Below are 24,799 nucleotides of genomic sequence, written 5' to 3'. Positions count from 1 at the left end.
ATTAAAATAATTTAAAATTGCTGCAAAATTAAAATAATGGAATGTTCGCCAAATTATCCTTTAAGAGCATTAATCAAAAAACCTAAAATATAACCAGAATATATTTAAAATGTGAATACAATACATAATTAAATATAGGCTATAGTACACACAAACATTTAACTACATATCTATAAATAGGCTATGCAATGTAAAAAACTAAATACAGGTGTTCATGTGATTTTAAGGCGAGACACCCCAGGTGAATAGGGTAAAAAATATAACTAATAAATATTAGTATTTATTACTTCAACAGTTGATTGATTACATTAATAATAGCAAAAAAAAAAACAATATTTTTTTTTTACAAGTTTTCTGAAATTTTATTCAAAGTCTATGCAAATGAGGCATTGTCTAATTAAATATGTACTAATTTCCATACATTTCTAGAACAAAAAATCTGAACATTGGATGAAGTCAGGTTTAAAATTATTGTTTCATTTATTTCATATATTAGAGCCAAAGGTTTTAACAGAGGGGATTTTGGATTTATCACAAAACACTGTCAACAGCCAAAAATAATTACATTTTCGTCTTTTTTTTTTTAGGAATAAAATGTTGTATAAAAGCAGGTAAATTATATATGAACAAAACCCTTTTGTAAAAACCTTCATAATATAGATAGGAATAAAACTGTAAAGTTTGGTGTGTGTCAGTGCTGCTGAAGTGTTGATTTCTGGCTCAATGTAGGAGGAAAAACTCATTTTGAGAAAACGGCCTTTAAAGATATATACTGTAATTGAAATCTACGGATGCAAATAGATAAAGTGCTCTGAAAGACACAGTTAAAAGTGTATTTTGGATGTTTTCTGTCCACTAGTCTGAAAAAACACTGTTTTTGCCTGTTTATCGTCCTGACAGCAACATAAATTCAGTCAAATCAAGCCAGCGGATCTGCGGTCCACGACTCCATACAACCGAGCAGATCATAAACAGCTGATTATGGGAAAAATACAACCGAGAAGATCATAAACAGTTGATTATGGGAATAAATCCCACTCTTCTATCAGTGTCATGCTGAATAAAGATCCAGCATTTCTCTCCAGGACGGCAGACTTTAGATTTCTTCACATATTCATTTATAATAGCCCATTTAAACCAGTTTTACATTTGATCCTTTTCTGTGATATCAATGACAGCCAATATAATAATACAAAATAATAATACAATATTTTAAGATAAATATTATATTGACAGATATTATGATAAAAATGAAAATTTTTAATAGGACATTTTTTAAGGGAGGAACAACAAAAAAGCCTGGTCTTATACAGCAGATGTTGATGTGTGAATGCTGAAAGCTGTGTCTCAGGAGGGCATCGGTGTGTGTGTGTGTGTGTGTGTGTGAGAGAGAGGAAATCACCTGAAGCAGGAGAAAATCAGACAGGATGAGCCCGAAACACGAAACGCTTGATGCTGCTTTAACCTTTTCCTAAAGCCGGAATTTGCTGCTGATTAAACGGCGTCGGTGGAAAAGAGAACAATCGAAAATACTTTACAATATATGATGAAGTCCTCAGTAGGGACTCAAAACCACTGCCATTAAAACCATCGCCAATAAATCAACGCTTTAAAACAATTAAACAATTAGGATTTTTAATCACACTGTTACGGTGTCTGTCAATTTACAAGCAAGCCTTTACAGAAGAAGAGTTTGTCAGAAGATGCACCGCTATTTACAGAACTGATATTTTGTATAAACTGAGTGTCAGCAGCGCAAGCAAACCATCACAGCCTTGATATTACGATTGACTATTATCTGCTTCAAACTTCATCTAATAATTATGGTGAGTACAAATTTGTATTAAATGTGCTACTTTTACAGCTGCTAATTCCTTAAAATCTTTATATTAATTGGAGAAGTGATATGTAGAAATACTCATAATAACAGAGAGAAGAGATTTAAAGACTTTTACCCTGACATGTTAAAAAAACAACAACAAAAAAACAAACACAAAAGCATGTGGCCTGTGGGAAACTGTTAGGCACATTTGGACACGGGAAAAACTGGAAACAGTTGTGCTGCATTCAAGTGTTTTATTTTACATATTCAACAAAACTGCTTTCCACACATTTTCATAAATTCAGAAGAAAAGAACTTTAACAAAAATATATATTTATAGTTTTAATTCGACAACTATAATGTTTGCCCTGAAACGTACCGCAAGGTGTTATAGGCGAAAAAAAAAAAAAAAAAAAAATTCAAGGTGAAAATCAGTAATAAGAGAAAAAAAGAGTAATGATAAGGCAGCAAGAGTTTCCTCTCCATTTACAAACATCTGATCTCTCATCTGAAAGTGTTAGATATGGATGAACAGACTATTTGGGCCAAATCATCTAAATGTTTAATTGAGTGGAAAAAAAATTGGCACTTGTACAGTGTGTTTTTCCTAGAACTTACAAAAACAACCGCCCATCAAATAACCCAGGCCAAAGCTCGCGCTGGTTTTGACCGAGCTTCCAGCTCACTTTGGGCCGGTTCTGCTCTCTGAGATCTCAGTGTTGACCTGCGCTGAGATGCTGGCCGGCTGGACGTTCAGACGGAGGTCGTACTGCTGATCCAGGCCCAGGTAGCTGTCGCTCATCAGGTACAGCGTGTAGATACACCTACAGGAACATTTACACATTAACACTGAGACAAAATGCCTTTAGAGTAGCAGCGGCACACGGCCTTGTTTACAGTCCAAATATAAAAAAATTCTAAAAATCAAGATGCATTTACTAAAGTAGTAAAATTCCATAATATATTGTCTCTTGTTTTCTGGGGCAAATTTTTTTAAGGAAGTGAGTTTTTGCTTAAAACAAGCAAAATGATCTACCAATCTATCAGAATAATAATCTTAATTCAAATAGAAACAAGATTATTTTTTCTTACCCCATTGGCAGATCATTTTGCTTGTTTTAAGCAAAAACTCACTTAATTCCCCCCCCCCAAAAAAACAAGACAAAATATCTTATGGCATTTTACTCATCTAGTAAATGCATCTTGATTTAAGAATTTTTAGATATTTGGACTGGAAACAAGACAAAAATAGTAAGTAAGAGAATAATTTTTGCGCATTGTGGCGGCTCTTACTTCCCCGTCTTCTCCGGCGTGTAGAAGGCCACGGACACACTGCTGCGGTTGCGTATGAATCCCACGCGTTTGATGGCCAGCAGATCTTTCTTCTCAACCTCCCCGAGAACGAGGAACCAGCCTTCGTCTTTGGGTTTGGGGAAGTGTGGCGCCTGAGCCCTGCTGTCCTGCCTCCTCTGAAACCAGTGGATGAATGTGAATGGAGCGTCTGGGCAAGCAAAGGCTTGTTGAACAAATGTTTAGTTTTGGGGATGGTGGTTACTCACAGTTTTTTTACTTTAATGTGTCTGCCTTTCGATGTTGGTGACATTGTGGGGTTGGCAAATGGATCTGACAGAGGGGTTTGAGACGGGCCCAGCCCCATCTCTGCCTTCACCTGCCAGATCCAGTGCCTTGTCTCAGGGAGAAGCACGTGCTGCGGTTTCTTCTCCCCGGGGCGAGGCACCAGTGCTACAATTATCCAGTTCTGAAGATCTGGATGTTGTACGCATTGATGCAGGGGAACTTGAGGATTCGCCACCTCATACCCCTGCTTATGAGAAGCTGATGGAGGTTGTGACTCGTGCTGTAGCTAAATTAAATATCGATTGGCCAGCCGAGAAACAAGAAGTACAAAAGAAAAGTCTGCTGGATGAATGTTTTCTACCATCCAGATCACAACCTCCTCGTCGGGGACTGCCGATTTTTCCCAAGAGGTTTCAGGAGGCGAAGAAACAAGCAGCGGCATTTCAAACGTTTCTTCCTCGCCGATCTATGGTCCCCGAGACTGCTGGGCGGGCACCAAAAACAGAACGTCGCCACTCAGGCTCCTCCACAGTCAGGGGGGTCTGGGTGGCGGTCGCAGTCGAAGCCATCCAAAGATAGACAAGATCTGAGGACTGTCATTATCGCCAAGAAGGCCTCAACAAAGAAGAAGTCCTGACACCGTCAGACTTTTGAAGGCAGTCCCCTCCAGGGAGAAACGGTTTCCACCTCACCATACGGTGCCCGTTTCTCCTCTCCTCTGGGGCGAACTCTGCCAGTTTGGTTGTTCCCTTCCGGTTTGCCGCTTCAGGGCACCGAGGTGTCTGCATTTCCCAACAATCCTCCGAGGAGGGTTGTAGAACAGTCAGTTCAGTTGTTCCCTGCCGGTTCGCCGGGGGCTCCTTGTTGTCGCATAACACAAACGACAAATGCTTCCCTCACAGGTTGGGGGGGCGATCATGAGTGGTCGGTCGGCGAAAGGTCTATGGGAGGACAATCTACTTTCTTGGCACATAAATCGGCTAGAAATGATGGCAGTGTTTCAGGCTCTCAAACACTTCCTATGGGCATCAAAACCAGGGAGCTGATATCCTATCGAGACAGGGGCTGAGGCCCGGGGAATGGAGACCTCGCCCTAAGGTGGTGAAGCTCCTATGGGAAAAATTCAAGTCAAGCGCAAGTCAATTTGCATCTTCAGAGACAACTCACTGTCCCATGTGGTTCTCCCTCACGCATCCAGCTCCACTGGGGCTGGATGCGATGGTTCAGGTATGTCCGAGACTATACCTATATGCATTTCCCCCGATATCTTTGCTCCCGGGGCTTCTGGAGAGGGTTCGCCGGGACGGGCCCGTCTTTTGTTAGTAGCCCCGTACTGGCCGGCACGAGTCTGGTTCTCGGACCTGGTGTCCCTTCTAGATGGCTCTCCGATGGAGATTCCGATCAGGAGGGACCTATTGTCCCAAGCAGGGGGCATGATTTATCACCCCTGCCCGGAGTTAAGGAAACTGTGGGCTCGGCCCCTGAGGGGGCCCAGCTCACAGAATCAGGTCTCTCGACCGAGGTCGTGGAGAACATACTCCAGTCCAGAGCTCCTTCCATGAGAAGACTGTATGCACTGAAGTGGAGACTATTCTCTTCTTGGTTTAGAGAAAGTCAATTGAATCCTGTCATCTGCCCTGTTGGTTTAGTTCTCGTTTATTGGTAAGAGCGTTTCTCTGCTGGATTATCTCCTTCCACCTTAAAGGTGTATGTGGCGGCTATATCTGCTTACCATACTCCTTTGGGTGACGCATCTTTGGGTAGACATACTCGTTTTCTCCGTGGCACTCTGAGGCTGAGGCCTGCACCGCGCACTAGGGCACAGGCATGGGAGTTGGCCATTGTACTGGAAGGCCTGACTTTAGCTTCCTTCGAGCGTATTGAAGAGGTTTCAGAAAAATTCCTCACTCTAAAGACTTTATTTCTCCATGCTATTTCTTCTATAAAGATAATTGGAGATTGGCAAGCTCTGTCAGATGCTCCTTCATGCCTGGAAGTTGCACCTGGTATGGTGAAACCTATCACCCTAGGCCGGGTTATGTTCCTAAGGTCCCTACTAACGCTGTGGACCCCATTATGCTGCAGGCCTTTTGTCCTCCACCTTTCCTTTCATCAGATCAGGAAAAACGTTATCTGCTATGCCCTGCTCGGGCCTTAGATGCCTATGTCCACAGAGCTGCCCTGTGGTGAAAGTCGGATCAACTATTTGTCTGTTTCGGGTCACCCAGAAAAGGGTACCCTGAATCTAAGCAGAGAATGAGCAAGTGGGTGGTTAAGGCTCTCTCACTTGCTTATGAAGCGGCTGGTCAGCCTTCACCTATAGCTGTCCGGGCCCATTCTACCAAGAGTAAGGCTGCCTCTAAAGCTCTGTTATCGAGTGTTTCCCTTCTTGACATCTGTGATTCGGCAGGCTGGTCCTCACCACACACATTTGTGAGATTTTACAACCTGGATCTGGGCTCCACTCCGGGGTCTAGTATCTTAGTGTGCGCTATGATTTCACACAGACAGGCATTGGTTATTATGGCGTCATGGATATAGTGTTCCCACCGCGTCTCGACGCAGCTCTAGTTCCCTTAAAAGGGAACTTCTCAGGTTACATATGTAACCCTGGTTCCCTGAAGAGGGAAAGAGACGCTGTGTCGCCTGGCCATACTCCCTGCATTTCTGTGAACGACTTGCTTCGGCCTATCAGAAGCTAGCTCGGTCTGTTTTCCGGGTGTGCTTTATAGTTTCCTGGTCTGTGACGTCACCTGCCTATGACGCCTCGTCACACCATTGGACTGATTCTATACGTGCTTCATGACGCAATTGCGCAGAGGCGTTCCCGTGCGTCTCGACGCAGCTCGAGTTCCCTCTTCAGGGAACCAGGGTTACATACGTAACCTAAGGCGTTTCCTAACATTTCTAAATTAAGTTTATAATTTCAACAAATGAAAAATCCAAAAAACTGAGTAACCACCATCCCCAAATCCAAACATTTGTTCTTTCATGTCACTTCCTCCTCCGCCCACACGCGGTGACATATACAGACCCTTTCCAAAAAATTTGAATATCATGGAAAAGTTTATTTATTTCCATAATTCCATTCAAAACGTTAAACTTCCATAGATTATAGATTCAGGGCCCACAACTTAAACGATTTCAAGTATTTAGTTGTTTATTTGTACACAATGTGGGCTTCCAGCTCATAAACCCACGAAAACAGGATTTAAATTTTTTTGAATATTACATGAAATCACACAGTAATTGCACAGTGATACCATGGTCACTGAACCAGGTTTTGGTTCTTTTGGCAGTGTGGGCAGGTGCAAGTCCTGCTGGAAAATGAAGTCAGCATGAAGTGCTCTGGAAATGTCCTGGTAGACGGCTGCGTTGAGTCTGGATTTAATAAAGCACAGTGGACAAAAGTCCTCTTTTCTGATGAGAGCAAATTTTGCATCTCATTTGGAAACCAAGGTCCCAGAGTCTGGAGGAAGAATGGAGAGGCACACAATCCAAGATGCTTGAAGTCCAGTGTGAAGTTTCCACAGTCTGTGTTGGTCATCGGCTGGTGTTGGTCCACTGTGCTGTCCACTCAACGCAGCCGTCTACCAGGACATGTTCAGAGCACTTCATGCTTCCTTCAGCAGACAAGCATTATGGAGATGCGGACTTCATTTTCCAGCAGGATTTGCACCTGCCCACACTGCCAAAATAACCCAAACCTGGTTCAATGACCATGGTATCACTGTGTAATTACTGTGTCATTTCATGTAATATTCTAATTTTTTGAAATCCTGTTTTCGTGGGTTTTATGAGCTGGAAGCCCAAATTGTGTACAAATAAACAACTAAATACTTGAAATCGTTTAAGTTGTGGGCCCCTGAATCTATAATCTATGGAAGTTTAACGTTTTGAATGGAATTATGGAAATAAATAAACCTTTCCATGATATTCTAATTTTTTGGAAAGGGTCTGTATATTCCTAACCCGACAGGTGCATGATAATTAACTAAATTAGTACATAAATACAAATATAAATATGCACATACTAAAAAATAATAATAATAAACAAATACATAACTTATAATAAATAAACTCCAATACAACACTTATTATAGACAAACGGCTACAACATGTTGTGTGTTTGTGTGTGTGTTGGACTGAAACCAGTGGATGGGGGTGAATGGAGCGTCTGGGGAAGAAAGGCTTGTTGTGTGTGTGTGTGTGTGTGTGTGTGTGTGTGTGTTGGACTGAAACCAGTGAATGGAGCGTCTGTGTGTGTGTGTGTGTGTGTTGGACTCACTCTCTGCTGGCCGGTGTTGAGTCTGCGCAGGGACACCTGTAGGACGTACTCCTGATCCGCATGCAGTGACAGCCAGCTGGACTCGTCCCGGATGTTGGACACACTCGAGGGGATCGATCGCTCCGTTTGCTCCATACACTCTTCCCACCAGCCCTTCACACTCAGACTGACCTCCACCACGGGCAGCTGGCTCACGTACAGCCATGCCTGACACAACAACACCATTAGCACACGCTAAACCACACGCTTTCTTTTGTATTGTATTTAATATGATTATTTGATTATTATCAATGTTGCGGGGATCGGTAAGATTTTTAATGTTTTTCAAAAAAGAAGTCTCTTCTGCTCACCACGGCTGCATTTATTTGATCAAAAATACAGTACAAAAAATATTGTGAAATATTATTACAATTTAAAATATATTAAACTGTAATTTATTCCTGTGATCAAATCTGAATTTCCAGCATCATTACTCCAGTCTTCAGAGTCACATGATCCTTCAGAAATGAGAAATTGCTGCTCAAGAAACATATATGATTATTATCAATGTTTTTTCTACTTAATATTTGTGTGAATGTTGTGATACATTAAATAATAATACATTATTAAGCAAGGACACAATAAATTAATCAAAAGTGACAGTAAAGGCATTTATAATATTACAAAAGATTTAACTGACACTTTATAATAATTATATTATACAGCATAATATAATTATATGTTGTCATAATATAATCACATGTTGCTGTATGGTTATACAGCAACAAAGCACATATATAATTTCAAAAGATTAGTTTATAGTTAATTCATAGTTAATATATTGCAGTCTCTATAATAATAGCCTTTATTCAAATATTGAGTTCTTCATTCCTTGTCACTATAATTACTAAAATTATAATTGTTTAATTAGCTGATGTAAAGAGTTAGATAATGTTTACAATGCTTTGTATTAACCAGATAAGTGATGTACAGTATTTTAAACCAGTAGTAAATGAGTTGTTAATGGTTATTCAGAGTAAATAGTCCTCAGTTTAGATTAGGTCACAGAAAATACTAATTGTCATTAATTAAGTCCTTTATTTATTTATTTTTATAAATAAAATGCATTAATATAAAGTGTTCCTAAAATGTTTACAAATACATTGAGCATCAACTCACTTTACACAACACATTTCTTTTATTAATTTAACAACTTTTTAACGATTTCATGAATCATTATCAGCTCAGGTTTAAAATGTTTATGAAGATATTCGTACGAAACAATTACAGGTCAGACCAAGTATGTTTGGATACATGCTGAAATGTACAATACAGCAATAGAAATGTCAAATATTCACAAATTAGTTTGACCATATTATATTATATACCATATACAACATGTATATCCATTAACCCTATCCCCAAAGCTAAACATAACCACGCTGTCAATGTGTCAATACTGAATGTTTTTAGTCTATGCAAATGTAGGGAAATGATGTATGTGTGGTAGAAAACACATCATACAAAAATAGATGCAATGGAATCACACTGTTAAAATACCTTAGTTACAGATTAAAAACATTAACTCCCTAAATATGAGCTAATTAAAGAAGAATAATTATTTAAATTACAGTCACAAGGAATGAAGAACTCACTAATTGTATATAGCCTATAAATATTTCAACAATGTAGGGACTACAATATATTAACTATGAATTAATTATAAACTAATGGTTTGCAAATGTTTTGAAAGCACTTTATTACTGTATAATTATCATAAAGTGTTAACCAGATTTCTATTTTAAATAAATGCTTTTCACTGATCTTTCTATTCATCAAAGGGGTAAAAAATGCAGCAGTTTCCACAAAACTTAGCATCAATGTTGATAAGAAGAAGAAGAACCAATAGTGATCAGTTATTCATTGATATGTGAGCATCAGATCATCATATTAGAGTGATTTCTGAAGGATCATGTGACGCTGAAGACTGAAAATTCAGCTTTGATCACAGGAATAAATTACATTTTACTATATATATTCACATAGAAAACTGTGATTTTAGATTGCAATATCAGACATTGGCATTGAAAACTCAATACTTGTAAGAAATACAAAATACAAAAGCGTAAGAAACACAATTATTCCCAACCTTTGACCAGTAGACTACGAAATAAACCATAAAAGCTCATCACTCAACAACTGTACTAAAATAAAACACAAGGAACATGGCTAAACAAAGAGCACATACAAGAAAGCGTCTGTTAGCACTAGAGACGTGGAAGACGGAGGGAAAAACGGTGTAGATCACCCGGCCACAGCTATTTATGCAAGGATTACTCTCCCTCAGCGAACGAGCCGAGGACGCGGCGGCGCATGTGCTTATTTAATTATCAGGACGAGAGGAAGGGGGGTTCGCAGGAATACTGATGGGGAACCGGCGCTGGGATCCGACGCTAGCATTACCGCTGCAATTAGCACTTAGATTGGAGCTCTAAACCCTCTCATTTGGGAGGTAATTGGAGATCTCGCTGCTACCTGAGACCAGCGTGACTCTCCGTCACACGTGCTGGTGCTGATGCGAGGGGAATGGGAATTTATTCGACTGTTTATGTTGTTAAGAGGTGATTCAGAGTCGAGAAATGCCAATAAAACGCAGTGTCTTCGTAATACTGAGAGCAGGATCTTGGATGTTTGTTTTTACAAATGTTCTCACCACAGGAGTCAGTCACATGTCTTAAACTTTCACTTTTCATCCAAACCCCAAGCACAGAAATGCATGGAATTCTCAGCTGCTATTATACACAGTTGTAATCAAGCTTCTGCTGGTCACAGTATACACAACACAGCACTTCATTAAGTATTTTAAAACATGACTTCTGTCCTTTTCACAATGCGAGGCCAATCATAGTCTATTACTGTATATACACTATACTGTTCAAACGTTTGGGTCAGTAAGATTTTTTTCCACAATAATCATTAAATTGAAAAAAGTGTCAAATGTCAACTTTAATATTTAAAGTTCAATAATATGAATAAATGTAAGGTGAATGTTGTGTATGTAAATGACCCACCTGAGAGATCTGATTGGGCTGCAGGATCTCCTTCACCATCGACGTGAAGTTGTCCTGTTTCCCGTCACACGCAGCGATCAGCTCGGGAAGACTCTCGATTGGGCCTCGATATCCACCGCTCCACCTCCTGTCCACGAAAACACAGTCACGTGACCCTCAATCACACAAGAGCCTGTTTCCCGCTGTCACAGCATGATGGATCCTGCCTGGCCTGATCCCTCTCTTACCATTTTTATTGTGTTTCCACCAAATTACACTCGCCGCGGGACGCGTCCGCACTGAAATGTGTCACGGGCAACGCCGGCGATGTTAGCGTGTGCATGTGTGCCGCTGATGAGTGATGCTGATGGTGTTTGCGGAGTGAGATAAGAGATGGCGACGGGATTAGCCGCTAAGACATGTGACGCTGTCATGATCAGCGAGCCTCAGGTGAGAAGTTTAACACGCTGACGGGAAGTGAACACTCGCCTCTCTCTGGGACAACGGGTTAGGATCGGGAGAGCGGGAAACACATGGGTAGAGAGGAAGAGAAAGTCAAGACTGCTCTGAAATAGTCAACAAGGTTGCCGGTACAATATAAAATAGGGAAAATCTTGCATGACATTACAGTCAAACTAGAAACTATTCAGACACCAGGTATTTTTTTTTTACTAGTGTGTGCAGGACACTATAGTTCATTTATGTAAGTGAGGATCGCAAAATAAAGTAAACTGTGACATATTACACCCAAAAAGTCTTCATACAGTGGAGTACAAAATAATGTCTTGGCAAGAATTCACGTAAACACAGTCAGTTATGTTTCAAAGTCCCCCTGAGGTGAAAATCAAGCTTTTAATGTTGTTTATGTGTCTATGTGGTGTTTTTAATGTGCTTTAAGACAAACCATGTGTAAGTTCATAAGTCGACATCATTGCTGAGTATTTCCTCCTTAAAACTGCAGTGAACCAAAGACAGTCTCAAAAACACGCTTTGAAATCGCTGGTGTTTCTGACGTCACAAACTACCTTGTAACCAATCAGATCAACGTGTGTTCGTCAACCAGTGGATCTCTGAGCTGAGTGAGTGAGTGAGTGGAGGCGGGGCTCATTTGCATATTCTTAGAAACGCATATACTAAATGAGGCAAGGGTGTTGAGTTACATTCAAGCTATTTTTAGGCTATCTATTTAAAATTATTTGTAATTTTGGTGATCAAATATGAGTTTTAAGGGACAATTATTGACTACTGGGGGACTTTAAGTAAACGTAAACAGTTGAGAAGGAAAACGCATGTCTAACAGTATAACAGATCAGTGCGTCAGGTCTTAAAGTGACAGCAGCCTAATATACCAGCTGCCAAATTATGAGATAATATTAAAAATATCTACATGGCCGTTCTTCCCCATGGTATCCATGTCAAAATTGTGGCCAGTGTAAATGCTGAGTGGCTAGTAACTTTGGAAAACCGCTAGCCACAGTGGCGGGTGAGCAAAACAGTTAATGTCAAGCCCTGTATGCACACATCAGATTTGACTGATTTCACATCAGGCTGCTCTCCAGGGAATCTCTATATAACTTATGGCGCAACATGTCGAACTGAATGCTGCTTCTCACACTCTACTGGCCCCAGGTGGGTTTATCTGCTTAGACATACAGCATGTCTCCATTTGACTGATGCTGTAGGGATAAGACTGAGCAGCAAACATTAAATCTGTGAGCAAAACAACCTGACGCTAACAGCAGAACAATGGAGGGCCACACAGATGCTGTGGTCACAGCTGTCCACCTTCGGGTCACTCCTGATCAAAGCTTGTGACCTGACTAACATCTCATCACTCGTGCTGGATCACAAGCTCGCTGTGCACTCGAGGAGTGACACTTCCTATAGGCGCACACAGAATATTGAAAATCCATTCACATGGTTTAACTGGAACAAAACGTGGATCCCTTGAGCAACAGAATGCCATCAATTGTCCACAACAATATTTGTAAATCACAATTTTTGTTCTGTTTGTGTCCACTTTTATTCCATTTACCCTTGCCAAGACAAATCAGTTTTCAGTGGATTACAGCAAGTTACATTTACATGCTAATTACCCAAATGAGTTGTTTGTTAATATTAGGGGTGTGAAGATACACTTAGGTCACTAGACGAGACGCGACATTGGGTTCACGAGGTGAGATGACATTTTTAAGAAACACTTTATTTAAGAAATCTTCAATGACAAAATATGACTGGAAAAATAGTCTTTTATTCGACTGAAAGTCACAAAATGCAAAACAATGCCGGTGTATTTTACTTATTTAACTAATCTAGGGTTGTCACTAACGATTATTTTGATAATCAAGTAATCAGTCGGTTATTTTGACAATTAATTGAATAATCGGATCATATTTTTTGGGGTAATAAAAATAGACCTAAGTGAACAATAGCCTTTAAAATGACATACATGCATAATAACGAGGCAATAATAAATGGTTTACATAAAGTATCATGAGCGAGTCATTTTATGGTTTTATAGATCAACACTGTTAAAATACTTAATGTAATAAACATAATATTATAAACAATCAAGTTGAATACATTATGTATTGTAATAAGTGCCTGCAGAGAGCGTCAGCGGCCTGGTGATTATTGTTGTTACACTTTACAGCAGATCAAATCCTTCGAACAACATTTAATTCAAGTGTCCACTTAATCTTTAATATTTGGCCACTTCTTTGTGATATAAATGCTGTAAATTCTTGAACAAGAACACGTGGATATCAAAACACGCAAGCTCAGAGTGAGGGTTAAACTTTTATTTTGAGATTGAAATGAACAACAGTTGGCATAGAAACATTCTCCTGTGTTAGTGTCGGTTTATACATGATAGCACTATGCTATGCTATATTGCGATTTCTAAAATGTTTTAATATATCGTGCAGCCTTAGAAAACGATCTAATAAAGCAGTAACTGGATTCTGGTCCGAGGAATGCGCCACTTCCGTTATTTAATTTAACCCAATATGTAATCGAGGAATCGTGACAGCCCTACACTAATCAGTTCTGCTTTCGGAGTATGAATTATCATATGCAGTAAAGGACAAGAGGGTTTTGCCACAAACTCAACTCAGTCACGCTGATATCGCGAGAAATATCGTCATGCTTTAATCAGGGTTTCTGCAGGTTTCAGTAAGTCAAATTTAAGACCTTTTTAAGACATTTTAAGACCATAAAGATTGAAATTTAAGACCTACACGACACATTATCCAAGTTAGATAGATAGTTACCTCGGGATCATTAGAGTATCTATCTATCTATCTATCTATCTATCTATCTATCTATCTATCTATCTATCTATCTATCTATCTATCTATCTATCTATCTATCTATCTATCTAGGATTATCTGATGTGTGTGTGTGTGAGAGAGGGAGAGGTAGATTTTTTTTATAGAAAATTGTACTTTTGCATATTATACTGTAAAAACACAATTATTGTTGATTTTAGTTGATCATAGTTGATCATAACTAGAGAGGAAATGATGAGATGATTAAAGTGACCAAAATGATCACGGTTATCACAGAATCCTGTTCAAAAAGTACTAATACTACAGAATGAAGTCAATTCAACAAGTTTTATGTCGAAAAACAGCAAATAACAAATTGATTAGCATCAATATGCACTTTTTGTTTACGTAAACATTAAAATACCATTAAAAATGATGGCCAGATTTTAAAAGTGTGTCTTGCAACATGTTATCTACTAACATGTACAAGTTCAAATAAAGTTTTGACAAAAAAGGTTTTATACAAAGATAAACCTCATATTTCAGCCTTTAAATATTTTTTTATAAAAAGAATGAGTCAAAAAAGATAAATTACTGACATTTACACATTAGCTTATATTTATTAGTAGTGTTTGGGTGCACCCCCATCCTTCATGTTGACTGAGCTTTCAATGTTGTTATGGAAAGGGGTGATTGGGTGGTTCCTGTCACATGACCTGCGGTGCGTTTGCGGCATTCTGAAAAGTTTAGATTTTTTTCATCTCGTTGCGCCTGGTAAAAAAATGTGTGCGTTGCTTCAATTATGAGCGAGCTTGCCGCGCGCCTACATTTGAACAAACTTGAGCGCGCAAAAGACGCGATATGTGAACGGCCTCTGGCGAGCCACGAGCTATTGGTAGCACGCGAGCGACGTGTTGGAGACCCCTGCTCTAGGGCTCCGCTTTGTAGGCTACAACTCCATACTTTTTTGCTACTTTGTAATAACTTTCTGCGGCCAGCGTTTCTGGAAATGAACGAGGGTAAACACTTTTTTAGACCTGACTAAATGAAATTTAAGACCTAGGATGAAAACCCCGGCCGTTTTTAAGACTTTTTAAGGCCTTAAATTTAAAGTTCAGAATTTTAGACTTTTTAAGACCACGGAAACCCTGTTTAATATCGCGAGATCTCGTCACACCCCTAGTTAATATTGATGTTGGTTCAGCAAATCTCTGATCTATAACAGGTCAGCAGTTTTCTGTACACAGTATAGTTGACTAACACAAGCAGATTATCAAACACGTTATGGAATATTAGTGGAGTCGTCGATGTAAAAATGAGTGATGAGTGTTAATGAAATAAGGAAGTAACGGACCGCGTACATGACTTTTAGAAGTATTTGTACCTGAAGACGTAGAGATCCTGCTTCTCAATGTGAGGAATTGTGAGCAGGGAGGAATCGTGAAGCCATCGGGCCTGAATGATCATCTGCACAAGGTTACAAATGCTGAGCGCAGACACGAGCCATCCTTCATTCGCCACCACATCCAGCATAGCCTGCAGAGAACAGCAGAAAAACACTCAACACACGCCGTCAAAATCCAGCAAAATCAAAACTTAACATCATATGCATGGCAGGCAGTTCAAACATGACGAGACACGACATTGGGTTCACGAGGTGAGATGACATTTTTAAGAAACACTATATTTAAGAAATCTTCAATGACAAAATATGACTGGAAAATCCGACTGAAAGTTACAAAATGCAAAACAACGCAGGAGTATTTTACTTATTATTTAACTAATCTAGGGTTGTCACTAATGATTATTTTGGTAATCGAGTAATCGGTCGATTATTTTGACAATTAATTGAGCAATTTGATAATATTTTCTGGGGTAATAAAAACAGACCTAAGTGAACAATAGCCTTTAAAATGACTTAAAATACATAAATAATAACAACGAGGCAATAATAAATAGTTTAAATAAAGTATCATAAGCAAGTAATTTTACGGATTTATAGAACAACACTGTTAAAATACATAATGTAATACACATAATAGTATAAACAATCAACTATTGTAATAAGTGCCTGCAGAGAGTGTCAACGGCCTGATGATTGTTGTTGTTACACTTTACAGCAGATCAAATCCTTCCATGCAATTTCTATTCAGCGAAATCAACACTTAACATTATATGCATGGCAGGGTAGTTAACATATGCTAACAGACCTCATCCAAAAAGAAAGAACATTTATTTAGGTGAAGAACATGAAGATTTTAACTCGTTTAGACTAGCTTAGAGTAGAGAGACATCACCGAAAGCATTAGATTTTATCTTTCTGTAAATATAATCATACTTTTAGATAAACTACATGATGCTGGTATCGAGTACAAACACTCACTGAGTGAAATTAGACCATTAAGAATATCACTGAACACCATTGGTATGTCTTTATTTATATGCCAAACCGTCTTCTACATTTCCTCAGTCTCTTAGTGGTTCTGTCCCTCTCTCTTCCTCTAGTGAAGGTGAGAGTCTGCTGAGCTCAGCTGCGCTAACAAACTTAATTAATCAAAAAGTCATTTCCTCTGTAACTATGAGTAAAAAGCACCTGAAGAGCACCGGAAAGCCCTGCAAGTTAATCAAAATGCTAATGCAGTACAAATTAAAGTTGTGATTAACATTTCACAGTAGCTGCTTGAGTAAATTGAGGAACAGCAACAGGATGAGATGACAAACCTTTCCGGAACGAGAGACGGACAGCGACTGAAGAAATAACCGTAATTCAGATAGCGAACCGGAAGCTTGACCAGTAAATAAAAGAGGACTGGAAATAAACAAGGACAGGTGACTAGTTATCCAGCAACCGATAGGGGTGCTAGATATTTGACAGCTGATAGAGATTTTGTACTATGGTCTCTATCGCGGTTACGCTCATGTGACGTTGCTGTGCCGCGTGATCACAAAAGCTTAGCGTTTGTATACAAACACATTTTTAAGCATTGCAGTTTAAAAACAAGTGATTTTAAAGTGTTGAAATGCAATAAGCAGCGAAAGTGAACTTCATAATATACGAGTGCTGTCTGAGAGACGCGCGCACATAAAGCCGCTGCTCATACGGCACAGAACTGAAATTAGTTCATTTTTCCGCCTTATTGGGCTTCACCGGTTACATGCACATGCTTATGTGTCAAAATGCTCACATTCATGTATGTTTTAAGTGACCATAAACATTTGAGAAAGAAAGCGCATGTGTATCAGTATATTAGATGAGTGCACTCGGTCAGGTCTGATTATAAAAATCCACTGACTTTTTGGGTTAAAAATATGAATTTTACACAGTCACTACTCCTTCAATGATGCCTAACAAAGTCTTATTTCACATTTAAATTGTGAAGCATTGCTAATTTTAAAGGATGATAGGGTGACACTATTATAAGGTGACGCAGTTAAACGTTACTACATGTACTTACTATAATAATAACAGTAAAATTAAGCATAATTTCAAGTAAACCACAATAGCCCTAAACCAAACCCTAACAGTAACTCTATGTAGTTATTTAACATTACTCAGTACTTATTTGAGTAACTACATCTATTTATTTATTCATTTGAAAATCACAAAACTGTCGAAAACAAAACAGATATTTGAATTTTGGACACAAAGTTCACATATAAAAGATTCACTTTACTGTTCAAAGGTTTGTGAACCAGATTATTTGCAAGAAATTAATACTTTTCAGCAAGAATGCTTTCAAATCATCAAAAGTGACAGCAAAGACATTTATAATGTTACAAACGATTCGCTGTTCTTTTGAACTTTCTATTCATCAAAGAGTCTTGAAGACACATGTATCACGGTTTCCACAGACATGAAGCAGCACGACTGTTTTCAACATTGATAATAATCAGAAATGTTTCCTGAGCATCAGATCATCATATCAGAGTGATTTCTGAAGGATCATGTGACGCTGAAGACTGGAGTAATGATGCTGAAAATTCAATTACAATTTATTCATATAGAAACAGTCATTTTAAACATATTCACAATGTTTTGTTTTTACTGTATTTTTGATCACATAAATTCAGCCTTGGTGACTTCATTCAAAACATTAAATAATATTACAATCCCAAACTTTTGTAATAACCTTCATATAATAACTCACACTGTGATAGTCTATAATTCATGCCAAGTGCAGAGAGAGAGAGAGAGAGAGAGAGAGAGAGAGAGAGAGAGAGAGAGACAGCAAAAAAAACATTAAAATGTAATGAGGCCGGCTGGGCATCATGGGAAGGGTTAATTCTGTGACATCACAGCAGGATGAGCTCAGGTGTGTAAGAGAGCGACTGCTATGAACACACACAAGCTGCCAGCAGGACCGTCTCAGCGGGAACCCAGAAAAGTAACCACATCATGTAGAAGCATAGCCAATCACTCCCAGACACACACACACACACACACACACACACACACACACACACACACACACACACACACACACACACACACACGAGCCGTTGGCAGAGCCGGACCGCCAGCGTGGACAATCTGTCCAGTCCTGGCCAGAGAAACTCAAGAGTGTGTCTAAGGCATAGCCAATTGCAAACAGATTCGAAGGTGTGCCATCAGGCATGAACAATCGACATCAGGTTGCTGTGCCGGATCCGGAGCGCGGGGTTTTTTACGACTGCCCCCGAGGAGAGTGTTTTATGACCATCCAAACGACCTCACAGTCCAATATCCATAAATCATATCCACACTTCAGACACTCTGTCCTCAGTGTGTTGCACTGTGAGTCTGTTTACACACGTCAGAATAACACCGGATGGCAGGGCAGCATTAGGATGCCGTCTTGGAAAAGTGCGCACACACACACACACGTTTGTTTCACTGTATAAGTGAGGACATTGCATAGACTTCCATTGATTTTACATCAAGTTAATGATATTTTCTATGGCCTAACACAAGTTGGTTGTCATAATATTTCACTATACAAGTAGGACATTTGACCCTCAAAAGTATAGTCAAACCTGTACACACACGTGTATGAACATATGAACACACACACAGACACTGCAGATGAACGTAAGCACACACACACACACGTATATGAACACACACACACACCTGGCAGATGCGTATGGTGTTGTCCAGGGCCGTTTTGGTGTCGGTGCTGTAGTCGCTGCAGGGCAGTTGTGCGCGGCTGAAGTGGGCCTGCAGGAGCAGGTGTGTTTTGGTGTGTGCGCTGTCGTAGGAGTGCGGGTTCACCGGGATTGGGAGCCGCTGGGCCAGTTCACTGTTCAACTGGTCCTCGTTGTGCCGGACCGGGAGCTCGGCGTACTCCTCGGCTTCCTGAGAACACACACAGCATTCACTGAACACCTCATTCACTTCTCAAAAACACCCGACGGTCCATTTCCAGCTTATATTCAGTTAAAGATTAAGAACTGCGATGGACAGATATAGGGCTAGATATAGTAAACAGTAGAGATGTAACAATATATCACAATACAATAATGCAACAATGTGTCTCGTGGATCGTTCACCCAAAATGAAAATGCACTGTGTGAGAAAAAATCTAGTTTTCAGAGTTTTAGTGTCAGTACTGCATTAAACTACTATATAATGTCAAATATAATGTATAATAATGCAATGGGGGGATATTTGTGGGTCCTGATAATGCCAAATGTCTGATGTTACCAGTATAAAGTGGCCTACATTATTTTAAATATATCTAGTCAGTGAGAGAGATCAAGCATATTAGTCTACAATAATTCTGTATTTTCAGCTTCAGAATCATGAATATTGTTATTCTGGTGTCTCTATTGTCCTGTGCTTTGGGTTTCCAGCACCAAGTCCAATCCTACTCATTCAATGTAACACCAAATTTAGCATTTAATCAACAGTACATTGTTAACCTTTTATCATGTGTCTTGGAGTATCGCCATAATATCGTATCGTGAGTTCAGTATCGTGATATGAATCGAATCGTGACATGAGGGTATCGTTACACCCCTAATGATGTCACTTCTTGAGTGCCGTAATTCCATGGAATGTTCAGATTTTTGTGGGAGGAGCTCAAATTGCAGGATATTAATATTTATGCATACGATCTAAAACAACTTACACTGCATTGCAAGAATACACAATAATTAGAATTGTACTTTTCATCAGCATGTTCATCTGGGAGTCGAACCCCTTCTCAACCACCTGAGCTACTGGACACACACACACACACACACACACACACACACACACACACACACACACACACTAAAGTCTCGATTTAACCGTTTATAGCGTTGTTGTATGATTTTAATTGGCAGTTGGACTGGAGAAGGTCAAGACCGCAGTGGTGGGACGAGGGGGGCTCGTGTCTCTTGACTCGTGTCTCATTATGAAGCGCTCCACGGTAATTACAGGACAATACGGGTGAACGAGGGGCTGATGGGGGAGGCGTCTCACACAGGGGTCATTTGTAGCTATTGAACGACTGGTTAGAGTGAAAACGGGGGTTCCGCCCACCTCATGTCAGGCTTTTGTTAAGCGTTAGACAGCGAGATGTAATAAGTGGATAATCAAGCGGGAAACATGTAACTGTGAGGATCAGTGATTTATCCCTGCTGCCTCAGGCGTCATTACCACATTAACATGTGCTCTTTTCCTATTACTGACACACAAACACACACACATTAATATTCACAGACATGACTCAAAGCTCCTCTCATCTCTATATTTTGACCAGTTCAGCTGATGAATCTTTTGTGGCATCAGGTAATCTGAGACTCCTCTGTTTGCCCAGGTCATTCTGCGGTCACAGGCTCTGATGTCTTCTTGTCGTTTTTTATTCTTTTAGGAAGGTTATGGATAAATCTGGAGAATGATCGTCTGTAAAAACGTCTTCATTGCTGCTTGCACAGTTATAACAAAAAATCTCGCATTAAATGAACCTTTAAATTGACTTTTTATTCATGCTTATCTGGAGTATTTAAAAGCTGATCTCTTCAAGAAATATAATGAATCACACAGGCAATCAGATCCTTTATTATTAGCCACAGAGGAGCATAAAGTTAAAAAAAGAACATTAATTTAATCTACATGTTCTATTTATGTTGAACTGGAAGCCATGGAGATATTAAGCAAAATCTTGACTGTTTTATGTTGTTTTTGATGCAAAAAGATATTAACTGTCCATATAGCTTGATTGTTACCAATTAAACTCTAGAGAAAAGTATATTACAAACATTGAAATAGCATCACTATATTTTATACGAATATAAAGTTGCAAATTTTGTTCATTTTTATGTAAAAATCTTGGTTTGTCTGTTTTATGTTTTGAACTTTCAAACAGTGCCAATGCTATCAATAAATCTTATAGAATTTATAACTCTTAAACATTTTATAAATAACTGAAAGAAATATTTATTTGTGTTTATTTAATTAATGTCCAAACACTGTTTGTAATCTTAAGAGTCCAACAGTAGTGGCCAAAAGTAGGGGTTTTAATGACCCTACAAGTTTGATTAAACCATACAAATTTGAGGAAAATATTTTGAAATGATTAAGATTTTAAATATGAGGGAAGAACAAAACACTAAACTTGGTTATTGATTATTTGGCAAAAAACTACAGCCACAGGTTTTATTTTACTATGCAAGGAAAAACAAAAAGGAGAAAAACATACATTGACTACAACATAATCAGTTACTAATATTTCATTGGTTCACTCTTGTTTTTTTATAATTGTTCATAATTTCTTGGTATGACAGCCTGGCCAAAAAATTATGTCGGCACAATTTGGCATGTTTCATTGCATTATTATCACAAATATAATAATCGACTCAAAGCACAATTGAACAATACGATCACAAAATCTTTAACGCATTTTTAATAATATTTAAATAAGGTTCAATAATTATAATTTTCCTAGACAGGACATCACTTTTGGCCACTACTGTACATGATTACACCTCAACAACAGGTCTGAATGGAAACTATAATATAATAAATATAATATAATATTAACTTAGTGTATACATTTAAAAAATGTATAATAATTCTGGGTCAAAGTGATTAAAATGATAGAACAGGTTTTCCCCCAAATGGCTTAAAGCTAAATAATGAAGTTAAATGTTTTGTCATTTTTTAAAAGGGGTCAGTAAAAAATTGCTTAAAGTTTGGACAAAAATGTTGCTTGTTCACATCGGAAGATGAAAATAAAAAACGATCTGCGCTGCTTGATGATCTATTTCATTGATTTCAACACGGCTATCAATATTTGGGGGCAACAATTTTTAAACCTACAAACTGATTGCATCATTTTCTAGCAATAACCATGAAATAAATATCAAAAAAAAAAAAAAAACACTGGCAAAAATAATTTCAGATTTAGGCTATTTGGAAATTAAAATACGATTTTTGCCTTTAATGTTTAGATAAATGTAACAGGACACCAATTTACACCACGTTTGTGGAAAGTGAAAATATATTCTCTAATATCAAAAGCTCTGGTTATAAGAACATGTTTTAACAGTATAGTTTGCATCAGTTGTGCGGTGTCTCGAGTGTGAGACAGATGTCATGTCGTGAGGACGTCAGTGGAGTGTGAAAAGCCTTTATGTCTCAATTATGTCTGTGATCAGTGAGAGCGAGGCATTCTAATGAGGCGGGCGTAAAGAGCTGATCATTTTCACACCAACCCTTATGTGTGTGTGTGTGTGTGTATGAGAGTGCTCAGCTGTATCAAGCCAAACTGGACTCATGGAATAATCATTAACTGTGTCAGGATGTTGGCCAGTGAAGGTGGTGATGCATTGGTGTTTAAAGTGCACTGTCCCTGAACGCTTCACTGAGCAGAAGATGAGAGATGCTTTTAAACGAGTGTTTGCTCACCGACAGGACGGCCAGCAGATCCTGGACGGGAAGCTCCGGCTTCAGACGCTCTTTGAACATGCGGATGGTCTGGTGTTTCAGGTAATAGTAGGATGCGATGCGACCGTAGGTCAGCGGGTCGATGGTCTGCTCGTCCTGAACACAACAACACAGTCACTGATTAACATGACAACACAGTCACTGATTAACACAACAACACAGTCACTGATGAACATGACAACACAGTCACTGATGAACACAGTCACTGATGAACAGTCACTGATGAACACAGTCACTGATGAACACGACAACAGTCACTGATGAACACAGTCACTGATGAACACAGTCACTGATGAACACGACAACACAGTCACTGAAGAACACAGTCACTGATGAACACGACAACAGTCACTGATGAACACAGGATGAACACAGTCACTGATGAACACAGGATGAACACAGTCACTGATGAACACGACAACACAGTCACTGATGAACACAGAGGCTATAGAATCTAGCGAATGTGTTAGGTGTCGACCAGCCTGCAGCTCTACAAATATCTGTCAGCGAGGCGCCTTGAGCCTATGCCCAGGAGGAAGCTACACTTCTAGTTGAGTGTGCTCACAACCAGAATGGGCAAGGCACGCCTTGGGCTTCATAAGCCAAGGTGATGGCATCCACTATCCAGTGGGGCATCCACTATCCAGTGGGCCATCCTCTGCTTGGAGACAGCCTTTCCCTTCTGCTGGCTGAAGGGAGTGGTAGGAACCTTGGACACGTATCAAAGCCCGGGGTCTCGGGACAACGTGATAGTTGGCCGGCCTGAATACTAGGCACGATTCGTCGACTCAAAATGCTTGCAGGTCCTCTACCCTCTTGATAGAAGCCAGAGCAGTCAGGAGCACTGTCTTTAGTGACAGGATCTTTAACTCAGCTGACTGCAGTGGTTCAAAGGGAGGTCTCTGCAGTGCGCTGAGCACCAGAGACAGGTCCCAAGAGGGTATGGGGGGGGGGGGGGGGGGTTCAGTCTCCTCGCTCCCCTCAGGAACCTGACGATCAGGTCATGCTTTCCAATGACTTACCTTTAACTGCATCGTGAAGTGCGGCGATAGTGGCAACATACACTTTGAGGGTGGAGGGAGACAGCCTTCGCTCCAACCCATCTTGCAGGAAAGAAAGCACGACTCTGATCGGACATCTTCGGGGGTCTTCCTGGTGGGAAGAACACCATTCAACGAACAGATTCCACTTCAGTGCATAGAGGTGCCTTATTGAGGGGGCCCGTCTGGGGTAGGTCACTTAGAACCTTTGCATCCCGTCCATGGACCAGACATGGAGTTTCCAGAGGTCTGGACGTGGGTGCCATAGAATGCCCTATCTCTGAGAAAGCAGGTCCTTCCTCAGAGGAATGGGTCAAGGAGGGGCTGTCACGAGGAGCATAAGTTCTGGGAATTTGGCCAATACGGCGCAACTAACAAGATCTGCTCCTCGTCCTTCCTAAGCCTCCCTGAGAAGGCTCACTGGGGGAAACGCATACTTACGTAGGCCCCGGGACCAGCTATGTGCCGGTGCATCCGTGCCGAGGGTCCCCTCGGTCAGGGAATAAAACAACTGGCAATGGGTCAAGTCCGGAGAGGCAAACAGATCTATCTTAGCGGCTCCGAAGAAGTCCTATATCAGCTGGACTGCCTGGGGATGGAGACACCACTCTCCCGGAAGCGTAGGCTGTCGTGAGAGCTCGTCGACTGCACGATTGAGCACGCCAAGGATATGAATGGCACGAAGCGACCTCGTGCAAGCGGGACCAACGGGACCACAGACATACCCGGGGTGGGGTAGCGAGGTGGAACACAGGGACTCTGTTCGGGAGGCACTGAGGCGGCCAGGGTGGGGCAGAGGATGCGTGGGAAGGCCTGGTGGGGTCCCCGAACCGCACACTGCTGCCTGCTGGCGACATAG

General features: G+C 40.1%; 1 protein-coding gene across 2 annotated transcripts in view; it reads right to left on the bottom strand.

The window, feature by feature from the left end:
• Positions 1-2,062: 2,062 nt before the first annotated feature.
• ascc3 (activating signal cointegrator 1 complex subunit 3) overlaps positions 2,063-24,799 on the bottom strand; it is a 242,832-nt gene continuing 220,095 nt past the window's right edge. For both annotated transcript variants that reach the window (XM_084435411.1, XM_084435412.1), the window contains exons 36-42: positions 22,862-22,996; positions 19,097-19,321; positions 15,371-15,522; positions 10,739-10,865; positions 7,689-7,895; positions 3,116-3,291; positions 2,063-2,646 (exon numbers count right to left, since the gene is read on the bottom strand). In XM_084435411.1, the coding sequence (XP_084291537.1) occupies positions 2,505-2,646; positions 3,116-3,291; positions 7,689-7,895; positions 10,739-10,865; positions 15,371-15,522; positions 19,097-19,321; positions 22,862-22,996 (1,164 nt within the window). In that variant the 3' untranslated portion in view covers positions 2,063-2,504. The remainder of the gene's footprint in view (positions 2,647-3,115; positions 3,292-7,688; positions 7,896-10,738; positions 10,866-15,370; positions 15,523-19,096; positions 19,322-22,861; positions 22,997-24,799) is intronic.

This window comes from Rutilus rutilus, assembly GCF_951802725.1.
Source record: "Rutilus rutilus genome assembly, chromosome: 17".
Lineage (NCBI taxonomy): Eukaryota > Metazoa > Chordata > Actinopteri > Cypriniformes > Leuciscidae > Rutilus > Rutilus rutilus.
This window is presented reverse-complemented; position numbering and strand designations above follow the sequence as displayed.